The sequence below is a fragment of the Aspergillus tanneri genome (assembly GCF_003426965.1).
Source record: "Aspergillus tanneri strain NIH1004 chromosome Unknown AapTan_1_pilon_pilon_pilon, whole genome shotgun sequence".
Classification (NCBI taxonomy): domain Eukaryota; kingdom Fungi; phylum Ascomycota; class Eurotiomycetes; order Eurotiales; family Aspergillaceae; genus Aspergillus; species Aspergillus tanneri.
In genome coordinates, this window is record NW_022984628.1 from 3,419,235 (window position 1) to 3,430,925 (window position 11,691).

Consider the following 11,691-nt stretch of genomic DNA (forward strand, 5'->3'; position numbering starts at 1 on the left):
AATGAATCCATGAAAGTGAGTGAATACTACGGAATCCTGTTTTCCTTAACAGAGAAGAAGCGTCTTCTCAATAAAGTGATAAAAGGTAACAGAGCCGTAACCAGAAGTCCAGTATAGGTTTATAGGAAAGTATTTGGGCATTTCCTTTAGATTGCGCCTAAAATTAATTCGACTAGTTTCTGATAGGGAGAAAGTGGAAGTATGCGGAATGTGCCTCAGGCAGCAATCGATGGGTGGGAAGCTTGGCGGGTCTGGGACTGCGACATTTTGGATTTGCTTCTCCAATGCGGCATCGCCATGGCCCTCATCCATTATTAACATCCCCATGGTGAGACTTTGGTCTACTAACGCTGTTGCCATTCCCCTGTTTTCCTGCAAGTCTCAGGCAGATACTGAGTCAGCGAAACTAAGGTCTAGTTAACGATTCGCTAAACCCCAATTAGCTAGCTATACTTCGCTGCTCACTTTCGTCATTCAAATCCATGTGTTTTTTTTTTTTTTTTTTTTTGCAACTATTTCTGGTGGCTCTCTGTGAATTCGGCCGTTGAGCGAGTGTCCATGGAAAATCAAACAAGAAAAAGGGAATAATATACTAGAACACGCTCGTCTGTCTGAGAGATGGACTCCACCACGACAACCCACAGGCCCCCGGTCGGAAGTTATCCGTCTGCGCCATCCGGGGGAATCCAAAAAGTTCGCCAGCGGACTATTACTGCGTGCTTGACATGTCGCCGTCGGAAGGTCAAATGCGACCATGCACAACCCACCTGCTCCCCATGTCAGCGTGGCAATCGGACCTGTTCATATGTGAATCCCCAACCGTCCCCGCAAGCTCAGCCTCATGCAAGGAACAGCAGAATGCAACAACCAAATTCGCGACCTGGGCAAGATGAGATCCGCCACCGTTTGGAGAGACTGGAGAGGCTCCTGGAACGAACAATCTCCGGTCCCATGCAGTTGCCTGATGCGCAAGCTCCCCGCCAAAATGCGTCAAATGGAGCAGATCGAAATGGGGATCCAAGTGGCGCGATCCTGGACCGTACAAATGAGACCCTGTCGACTGATGGATATGATGGTGCCTTACTGTTGGAGGCAGAGGGCGGCCAGTCGCGCTGGGTTTCGTCTCTTCATTACGCTCTTCTAGCAGATGAGGTATGATCCTTTTGCTGGGTTGTCTTCTAGCCTTTTAATCCTGATAATATTAGATCCACGATGTGAAAATGCTACTCGGGGATCAGGCTCGGCGTGCCCCTACAGAAAGTCCATCATCGGAGCAGGCATCCACCCCATTCCCGTTTTCTAACAAAATCGTGGATAGTCTCGCACTCTGGCTACCTAAATCTGCGGAAGATTGCTTTGCCCTGTTAGAAGACTTCATTTCCAATGTTGATCCAATGACACGACTGGTTCATCAGCCATCGCTCAGACGGCGGTTTACGCTGTTTGTGAACCAAACTTATGGAACAAGGAGCCGGGATACGGGCGAAGTGCTTGACATGCCCGGGCCAGATCCTACAGTCCGCGCCTTTGAGCCTTTGGCGTTGGCAATTTTCTACTCTGCTGTCAACAGCTTATTACCAGGGTCTGTGTGCACTCGATTCGCTGTAGAAAAGGAAACACTCCTGGCTCAGTTTCAGACGGGAGTGGAACAGGGGTTAGGAAGAGAGGGATTCTTGACGACATCCAGCATCGAGGTTCTTCAGGCCTTTGTTTTGCTATTAGTATGTTTAGCACCAAAGCTCGTTTCTACACCACGAAATTGTCTTACTGATTTGTTAGAGTTGCCAATCCCGAGAGGATGACATGTCAAGGGCATGGACCCTTCTTGGTCTTGCCTTAAGAATGGCGCTTTCACAAGGTCTTCATAGAGAGCCTTCTTTGTTTCCTTCGAAGAACATGGACGTTGTTCAAATTGAGATTCGTCGCCGGCTCTGGCACCAAATATGCCACCTTGACTTTCGATCCGCAGAAGCCAGAGGACAAGAGCCTACCATATCAGACGACGACTATACAACGTTGCTGCCCAGGAACGTCAATGATGACGACCTCATCGAAGGAGCCCCTCCAATACCTGATACGCACTCTGCCCCCGGCTTTACTGACATGACGGTTCAACTGATTCGACTGAACGGGATTCACCTTTTTAGACGAATTATTCGAAGCACATACAAGCTGGAGCGACGGATCAAGACTTCAACGGTGCATGGGAATGCCGTTTTATATCCAATTGTAGAACTCCAGGCTTTGTTTATCGAGGTTCGTGCCATGGTAGATGAGATGACCACACATATCCAAACACAATACCTGCAATATTGTGATCCTAGGATTCCATTACAGCGTATGGCGATTGGTCTTGCTGCGATAATTGAATGGCGATGCTGGTCTCTATTCTGGCTCCGCACTCCAAAACAATATCGGGGAGCAGTGGTATCACCAGAGATCCGACAAAAGTGAGTTTATACCTGAGGTTTAATTGGTGAAAGTCATCCTTCTCTTTCTCGTATCACTATATAACTGACTTGGATATGTATAGGGTCTTGGAAAAATCCGTGAGTCTGATTGAAAGTATGAACGTGATATCGAGCGACAAGGATGCCCAGCGCTTCCAGTGGCATATCGGTTGCCATTCCAGTTTTTTGGCCATTATGCATATTGTATCAGAGCTAGGAACTCTTGAATTTCAGATATCAGATCATAAATCGCTCCGTTCTCGTGCTTTGGTTGCTCTGCAAAAGACAGTGATCTTGAAAGGGCGCGAAGGCAACCCAATTTGGGATGTCATAAAACGGAGTATTTCAAATTGCCTGGAGAAGAACGCTTCACAAGTCTTCCCTTTAACTCCATACCCAGGTTTTTTCCCTCCAAATGGAGTGATCCCCACGATGAGTACAACGACAGTCACGACTCCGCCTCAGACAATCGCGGACACGTCTTCGGTGATAAACAATTCAATAATCGAGACTTCATTACCTGATCTGGCTGAAGTAGGTGGCTTGGACATGCAGGACCCCTCTATGACATTTGATTGGGTGAGTGAGTTTGATGCTTCTTTGTGTGGCCTTCGCTAATAGTTCATTCCAGGGGTTCTGGAATTTTGATCCAACTGACCCCAATTGATATTAAAAGCGATGACCTGAACGAATGCCTAGGACGTGATGTTTTGGTGATTAAGGCCAACATTTGTACATCACTAGCGCTGGAATAAACGAAACACCACAGCCCGTACAAGTCAACTCTGGCATGCCGGCAGGTGAATTGAAAAGACACAATACTATTTCCCCATACGTCACGGAATATAATGATGAACCACGTCTCCAGATAGGCATTGTACACCCGAGGACTATAACACATGGTCATATACACCTTTTGGCGTTTTGTCTGACAATGAGAGGAAATATGTGCTAGATGATGTTGACAATGGATGGTGGGGGCTATCTATTATGTTAGTGTTTCCTTTTTCTTGCTTGAAAAACAGTTCAACTTATAACAAATCCTCCAGATCTTTATAATGTCCGCGCCAATTGGTTCCTGCCTAGCGTTGCAAAAAACTCTTGCAGTTGATTTGTATATCACTCTCATGATAATGCGGGACAGGCTATCTTTCGCCACTAGAAGTCTGTGGATAACGTTGGGGTAGGCAGTGGAGGCGTGAGCATACCTTATAGTGTGAAACGTGCGATTGAGAGCCTATATTCCCTTGTGGTACAACCGCTAGTCAGTACCTTTTGGGTCTTTTTTTTTTTTTTTTTTTTTTTTTGATAGCCGCTAAGACCGTTGAGCCATGGGGGCAGCTCCGGATAGGGAACCCAATAATTAGGCTTTGACATGCATCTTGTTTTGGACCGAGTTGCAGCTTCTTTGCTTCTGGGATAGCACTTCCGATTTGTGCTTATATAGGTGTATATACAACTAAGAGGAAAATAGAAATTGTGATGCCATATTTTCACAAGGTTGGGAATTCTAGTGACTCAGGTGAATCTAGTCTTGATACCTCCCTCTTCATGGCTTGAACACGCCACGGTATGGTGCAGCTGGCCGCAGCAACGGGAATTCAAATTTGAGTGTCTAATTTGCCCGGTGATTGCCTCTTTTCTCAGATGCGGAAGGGATATCTTATTCACCGAGGAAGAATGTATAAAGATATCTAATAAGCCCTTCACACCTGTATTTATTTTGTCCACTCTATCTTGCAATAGCATCTCTGCAGTATGAATTTCGAATCCTATTTCCGCAAAGTGGATACTAGCATGGCTGCGGCAAGAGAATGGCCATATAGTTGATGGAATGAAGAATTACCGTGGATATGAGCATCTGGTATTTGGAGAATATCACTTTCGGATAGCCTTTGATATAGGTAGGCATTTACGAAAATGTGTTAAGCGTTGATGGTCAATCATTCCCTGAATGGTGGTTTCGTTAGATGTCTCATGTTTCACGCCATCAAACTTTATCATCCTGTTTTGCCTTATTTCTGGTATTCTTTTTCTATAAATACTAAGCTACCTTGTACGATGTGGTTGGCTTCTACTTGATCTTGACGCTAACCTCTACACCACTTCACGGTTGAATATCATGGCCACCGCAGTGCCCTACCTAACCGGACTCACCGAATCTCCCCTGAGCAATTTAATCAACAACAGATAATTACATTCAGCCTGCGAATCATTGCAAGGTGAAATGATCTAGTGGCTCTCCAAGCTTTCGCTGTGCATCCGAGGGACTATCTAGTTGTTACGGCTATCAGAGTAGAGCAGAGAGACCAAAAGGTAGTAAGAATCGAAAAGCCTTGGAAAGAACGCATCAGATACGGGTGAAATTACTACAAGAGCAGTTTAGAAGAGACAATGCAGGCATCACACTTGGTATTACGGACCCGACAGCCGTTCTACCAAGCCCAGCACCTTCGTTCAATCATTGGAAACCAGCAGGTGCTCCACGAGAAAGTACTGCGTTTTAGAGCCTATAGTAACAAAGAATAGACCACAACACATCAGCCATTAAGAGCGTACTCCAAGAGGCCTTTCCCCCTTTGATCGAGATTATATTGTACAGTGTATCATACGTAGGAGGCAGCATTAGATATTCTGATGACAGGCGTCATCGTCTAATAATACATTCCGTTTCTCTTCAAAAACTCTTCTCCATAATGTAAGGCTGGCAGGCAATTCGACGCAGAGGAATTTTGCCTTTCAACATACCTTTGCGCGAAGTGATTGTGATCCAAGCTCCAAAGAGCGAGATGGTCTATTTCAATATGCTGCCCCTGGCTCTATCTAGGGCCCACTGCTGCAAGAATTAAAGGATCCACCCGGACCATTAGGTAACAAGTGTCTTCGAGACGAACACTGTTCATGGAGATGTTGCAGCTAGCATTATGACACTATCGTTCTATGTGCGTCGTGGCTTTTCTAGGGGCTGGCAATCAAGACCTAGATTATTTCCGTTAAAATATGTCACCGTGTATAATTAATTAGAAAACGTCTTACCCTCCGTTGGTGTGGTTACCCCATTTGCTTGCGGTGGATGCTTAGCTGACTCTGGCAAGGAATTGAAGCCGTAAAATGGCAGAAAAGCGGATTCCGCCTGAACCATCTTTCAACCCCGCGACAGCTCACCATCTGCATTTGTGGAGAGAATTTTAGTCATTTTGCATTGCATATATTGAAGGATAGATAGAGTCTATTGCAATGTCCCAATCTGCCAAACCCCAGGCAGATGCAAATGCCTTACACAAGCCATATGATCAATTCATCCTCTTTGGCGACTCCATCACTGAGATGTCGAGTGTTCAAAACACCGGGTTTGGTTTGCACGGTGCTTTACAAGATGGTCCGTTCTCCTCCTCTCTTCTTAATATCTACTCTATTCCCCCCTTTCTGCGCCTTTCCCATAGCATATACTGACCTCGATAGCCTACGGTCGACGCCTCGACATAATCAATCGTGGACTCAGGTGTGGACACTAAACAGCATGCTTTCCTGCATACCATCTAATATAGCTATCCAGCGGCTACAACACAGCCAATGCTGTTAAAGTATTCCCTATGTTCTTTCCCAAACCAGAGCAAGCCACTGTTCGATTCATGGTACTCTTCATACAATAACTATACCCCCATCTCAAACATAGAATACTAACCCAGAAGACCATATTCTTCGGTGCCAACGACGCATGTCTGCCAGGACACACCCAACACGTCCCCCTGGACCAATACAAAGAGAACTTAACACGCATCATTCAACACCCTGCCACAATCTCTCAAAACCCAAAGATACTAATCCTCACGCCCCCGCCGGTCAATGAGCACCAACTGCTGGTATTCGACAAGGAAAAAGGGAACTCTAATCCCTCTCGAACTGCCCGTAACACGAAGTCATATGCGGACGCGGCTCGAGGAGTCGCTGCTTTGACTGGCGTGGCTGTTGCAGATGTCTGGACGGCGTTTGTGAAGGTGGCTGGATGGAAGGAGGGTGATCCCTTGCCTGGGTCGAGGGATTTACCCGAACTGGATCGTTTCAAGAAATTGTTTATAGATGGTTGGTCTCCCTTTCCCTTATATCAAGTCTGAATGAAGAGGATTGACGGTGTTTAGGACTGCATTTGACAGCAGATGGATACCGCGTGGTATATGACGTGGTGATGGAGGCTATTCGGACGAATTGGCCCGATCAGGATCCAAAACGGCTTCCGATGGTTTTTCCTCATTGGACGGAGGCGCCGAAATGATGGATGTTGGCTTGATAGATATGTAGAGCTTACCTTTTCGAGCCGCTGTGTCTACTATCTTTATATGGTTGTCCTAATGACAACTAGATACTATGCTATAGTCATCTGGACTTGGTATTGTGAACCAGGTTAAACCCATAACTGCGTGTCACAAGTTACAATAAAAATAAATCACTCCCGAGAATACCTCATCGTCGGTCCATTCCACTTATATCGTCCACACACAAAGCGTCAAGAACCCCAACAACGGTTCTGCATAATTCATGTTCTTCGCTGTAACTGGCAGTTCAGACGGAAGGGCAAGAAGATATCAAATACGTCGCAAAAATAATCGCCACCAAGTTCACAGGGAGACCCCATCTCCTGAGCGAAAACGAGCCCTTTGAGACATCCCCCGGTGTGACGACGCGCTTAAAAGCGAGAAATCCCAGCGGTAGCAGATACGAGATGTCTAGTCCCATGGCACCCAGAGACAAGACGGCATTAACAGCAGCGGTGGAACCGATCTGGATAAACGAAAGGATGAAGAAGCACGACGCGACAAGAAACAAGCTCGTATCGGAGTCTTGTATCGCTGATTGATCTTTTCGAAGAAGTCGGAGAAAGCAGACCATTATCTCGAGCAAAGAACCAGGTGGAACGAGTGACGGAGGCGGGGCTGTTTAGCAACCCGATCCATCCCAGTAGCATCCCCATTGCCATAAGTACGTAGCGGGTTTCGACCCCATGGCTTGATAGACGATTTGGATGATTGGGTATCCAGTTGGACTGCGCAGTAGAGAACTGTGATTATACAGCTGAAGGCCATAATAGATTTAATCGCCGTACCCCAGATCATGGGGCGCGGGATGACGGTTTGAGCGTTCTTGACTTCCTCTGCCATGCGGATGACTCCGTCGACTCCTGTGGGTGGTTAGATGGATATAGAGAGAAAGAGAAGGTAGAAATGTCACTTAACGGTGCAATCACATCCAGAAGTCCAATGGAGAAAACTACCCCCGGGTTCTGCCAGCCCGTGAGACTACCGACAAAATTATCCCAGACAAACGCATTGGGATTTCGAGGAGCAAGTATAACCATCGTGGCGACGGACACTGGCATGAATACAATATGCATGATGCCCGCAGCCACTTCGATGACGGCAAGCATCCGACGAGCAAAGATGTTGATGACGATGGGAATCAGCACAACAGCCCACATCAGTAAGGTACGGTGCCATCTTGGGGATTTGTACTCGGAATGTGCGAGAACAACCATTCCTTCGATCTCGGTGCCGATGAAATACAGCGCAGCAATCAGACGAGTGCAGCCCACGAAAAGACCTACGGCGATGTATCAGCATGAGAGATCCAGCAAGTGAGAGTGTACTACAGTAACCTATCCTGTATGACAGTCAATATATCTCGTCAGTATGTATGTCACATAGATCGTGCTTTGGAAGTACTCGGGAGTCGAGGATAGCACGGAACTAGCACGTAACTCCAGTGGTGCTGTGCAACCGCGCTAGAATTTCTATCTCAGAAATCGGCAGTAGAAATAGAATTCAAGTATATATATATTAGGAAGAGTCCTACTCCAAGGCCAATTCAATCAAAGATCTGGCAATAGCCACGTTTCTCACTGCACTGACAATGATACCATAGACCAAGGCTGCGGACCTCCATTGGCGAGACCTGCCAGTAGGCTGCCACCAACAGCCTCCCACGACGTCAGGAGTGTGGCGGAGAAGGCAAAGGATGAGAAGAAATTCAAGTATGTCTACCGTAGTGTCAGAAGCCTGAATGAAGTGCATGGATGGTCATAATCCCTATCTCCAGTTGCTGTCATTCACGATACTCAACGTTGCCATTCGGAAGTCCATTGACAGGTAACCCCTCTTCGGTGTACATGGTCGATTATAGACAGAGTTTGGTATTATCAAATGAGAGTAGGGATATTTGTTAGACAGTAGCTACTTTGCCAAATAAATCAATGCCAGACATCCCTGATTGATCCATGTTGTTTTGTTATGCACCTATGGGCCGATATGGACTGCAAATATTAGCCAGCCTAGGACACAGTGGAGATATCCAAGCCCTAGTGCCTCTTAGTAGCAAATCTCTCGTCTGCGCCATTTTCATAACTGATCTGATTATTTCCAGTATGCAGATTCACCGAGGTCAAGTCCGAAATGAAAGACTAGTGGAATATCCTTATAATGAGTCCAGATCTCAGGATGGAAACAAGAACTAGCCATTAGGGGGTATTTTTTGTTTCCTGCTTAGCTTTCATTAATTTCTCCCCTCTCTGTTGGATTACTTGGTTAGGTACGATGATGATGATTTCTCAAGAAGCCCTTTGCCAGGTTTTCTCGGATGAAAATCATGGACCACTGATCACTCTCGTGTCGGTTGCCTTGGTAATCACCGATTATTTTCGTCGGAGCCAAGTTGGATCTGCGATCCACTTCAAGCAGCGACAGATGGCCGTCAATATGCCGATATGGCTGGCCCTGGTATGTGATAGCTTTGACAAAATGAGATCGAACGATTGACCGGTGCCTTCTTCAGATCCTGGCTATCATAAATTATCCTGATGTAAAAGGCCATCGAGCCTGGATAGGGACAGCATATAGACGTTCTCACCACCACTGCTATTCACAAAGCAAGGGAAGCTATCATGCAATTGCATTTCCATTTCCTCATGCTGATCTTTTTCTTAAAAGCAGTCATCTACGCTGCTCAACTCCTCCAAATTGTCGCTTGTCGTTGTCCAAATTATCTACCACGTTGCCCATCCGGAAATTGACTCCCAATGAGTTCCTCCGCCGGGCATGCACCATCACCAATGATTGGTCTTACAGCTGCTTGGACTGGACTTGCATTATTGGGAACCGCCTTTCAATATAAAATGCCAGAGCCATGACTGTACAGCCCGAAGAGGTGTGCTGGAGGGGCGTGCAATCGATTTTGCGCCATTGTAAGAAATAATACTGACTGGTATAATAGGGTGTAATCACGTATCCATTCCCGGTGCTTCATATCCTCGTCGAGATTGGTCTCATCATGCTTCCCTTTTTAATGATGCACGATGTCCAGATGAATGGAGAAAGAGATTCAATCCTCTGCTCCTTCACCAGGCTCTCGTACTACTTCCATTCACTCTGCTGATTATCTTCTATCGAAACTTCCTACCACTAGTGTTGGGACTCGGATTCGCACAGTTAGCTCTATACCCGTCATTCCTTCCATCAACCGACCCTACATGTATGTATATCTATCCCTCTCCTTGCGTAGATCCATCTAACAAGTCTAGGGGATATTGACGATCCCGCAGTTTGCTCCCAAATCACGATGTGTACCATCATCACGATTGCCTATACGCCAACCTTCTACCATTTCTTCTCTGGATTGCAGTCTGGCTTGATCACGACTAGACTTCCAGACGAGGTGGAACTCACCCATCCGAAAGGGGGTTCATACATGGATCATTACTCCCGGAGTGCTCGCAGGATGAGAAAAGGTAGACCCCAAGCAGGGGTTTTGAAAACTGTCGATATTACAGTGGAGGTGGAAGAGGGATATCGTTCCTATTCTCGGACGGTTTCAGCCTGTTGGACTGTAATTAGTTGTTATCTTTAAAAAAAAAAAAAAAATAAGAAAGAAAGAAAGAAAACAAAAAATGTTGATATTGATAATAATATCGTGCAGGGTCTGTCCACTGCTTGGGTTAAAGACACAGAGCTAATTCTAGACTTGCCTTCTAGCGTCGGCTGTTAAGGGGATATTCATCACCGAAGTTTGACTAAAGATTGAGATCTAAAAGCTATTCCAAGCTCAGTAAAAGGTCAGAATAAGGCAAACTATTTTAAATCATAGGAGATGAGCCCAATGCATTGAAACCTCCCTGGTCATACAACCAGTTACACACACTATACTCACTATTCCAATCTCAGGAAGTCATTAGCTACGCGAGCAGCCTCGTCCTTCTCTGGAGACGCCGGATGCCGAATCCGGAGTATTGTATGTATAAATGCGAGACGCGGACCCTCCCTCGTGTTGGCTGTGTTGGAAATCTCGTGCGGAGATCAAACAGTGGTCATTCTTGTCCTTTTCCATCAGTCTCAACCAGTGCAAGGCGAAGGGATATCGAGGACTCGGATAGAGTTCTGTACCTCCCTGTATTCCATTTTCCAGTTCATAATAGTAGGAATAAATGTATTTTTTCCACTGGTGATTAACAAATGTAGGATATAATGGGAAGCGGTCTAGAAGGATCCGGTGGGCGGTATCCCCTCATTTCTTGTCCGACAATCAACTCTCACCCACTGTGTCTGTCATCGCAAAACATTAGTTCTTATAAACTTGTCATCCCATTTGACAGTGCCAAATCTTTGTCCTTCTCCCCATTATAGTCTCGCCTATCCTTTTGCCAGGTTTCTCTATACATCCCACCGAAAACGAACCGACCGCTCGACGAGTTGAATCTCCACCCACACAGCAAGTCATCGACCATCGCTCTGGTGTTATTAAAATCGATCTTTATTCGATCTCTGCATTATTGACTCATCGAAACTTTACGTAGTCAAGCCTTGGTGACAACGAGGTAATTAGCTCTCGGCCGCACGCTATCCGATCATCTCTTGGACCGCCTTTTGTCCCATCTTCGCCCATTACTATCCCTTTCGCCGCTTCCTTCCGTCCCACCCGCTCTCATCGTCTAGATCGTTTATTTACCCTCAGGGTCACCTTTTTGGGCCATTTTTTATGTTTTTGGGAAAGACCGCCGATATCCATCTATAGTCACTTGGGTGGACGGCCGTACGGCCGTCTCGCAGAGCACGAGGGTGGAGGAGTTCCGAGGAACAAGAGTGGGCTACAACTGTACTGGACTGCCACAGATTGTGCCTCAAGGAGGAAATAATACGACAAAAAAATAAAGTAAAAAATCTCGGGTCCAGTAGAGGAAGCTGGTTTATGCACGTCGGAG

General features: G+C 46.2%; 3 protein-coding genes across 3 annotated transcripts; 2 read left to right on the forward strand and 1 right to left on the reverse strand.

Annotated features, from left to right (window-relative positions):
* Positions 1-858: 858 nt before the first annotated feature.
* On the forward strand, positions 859-3,117 carry hasF (Zn(II)2Cys6 domain-containing transcription factor hasF; the record flags this gene model as incomplete). The annotated part of the gene is made up of 5 exons (XM_033567794.1): positions 859-1,152; positions 1,206-1,721; positions 1,780-2,450; positions 2,534-3,029; positions 3,082-3,117. 5 exons carry the CDS (start codon positions 859-861, stop codon positions 3,115-3,117), a joined length of 2,013 nt encoding a protein of 670 aa, XP_033429789.1.
* A 2,570-nt stretch (positions 3,118-5,687) lies between these two features.
* ATNIH1004_003115 (SGNH/GDSL hydrolase family protein) lies at positions 5,688-6,723 on the forward strand (the record flags this gene model as incomplete). The annotated part of the gene is made up of 5 exons (XM_033567795.1): positions 5,688-5,829; positions 5,913-5,952; positions 6,007-6,085; positions 6,140-6,533; positions 6,590-6,723. The coding sequence occupies 5 exons, from the start codon at positions 5,688-5,690 to the stop codon at positions 6,721-6,723; spliced, it is 789 nt and encodes a 262-aa protein (XP_033429790.1).
* Positions 6,724-7,010: 287 nt separating this feature from the next.
* ATNIH1004_003116 (uncharacterized protein) lies at positions 7,011-8,572 on the reverse strand (the record flags this gene model as incomplete). Its single annotated transcript, XM_033567796.1, has 5 exons — positions 7,011-7,381; positions 7,432-7,626; positions 7,677-8,045; positions 8,382-8,481; positions 8,555-8,572. The coding sequence occupies 5 exons, from the start codon at positions 8,570-8,572 to the stop codon at positions 7,011-7,013; spliced, it is 1,053 nt and encodes a 350-aa protein (XP_033429791.1).
* Between the last annotated feature and the right edge of the window lie 3,119 nt (positions 8,573-11,691).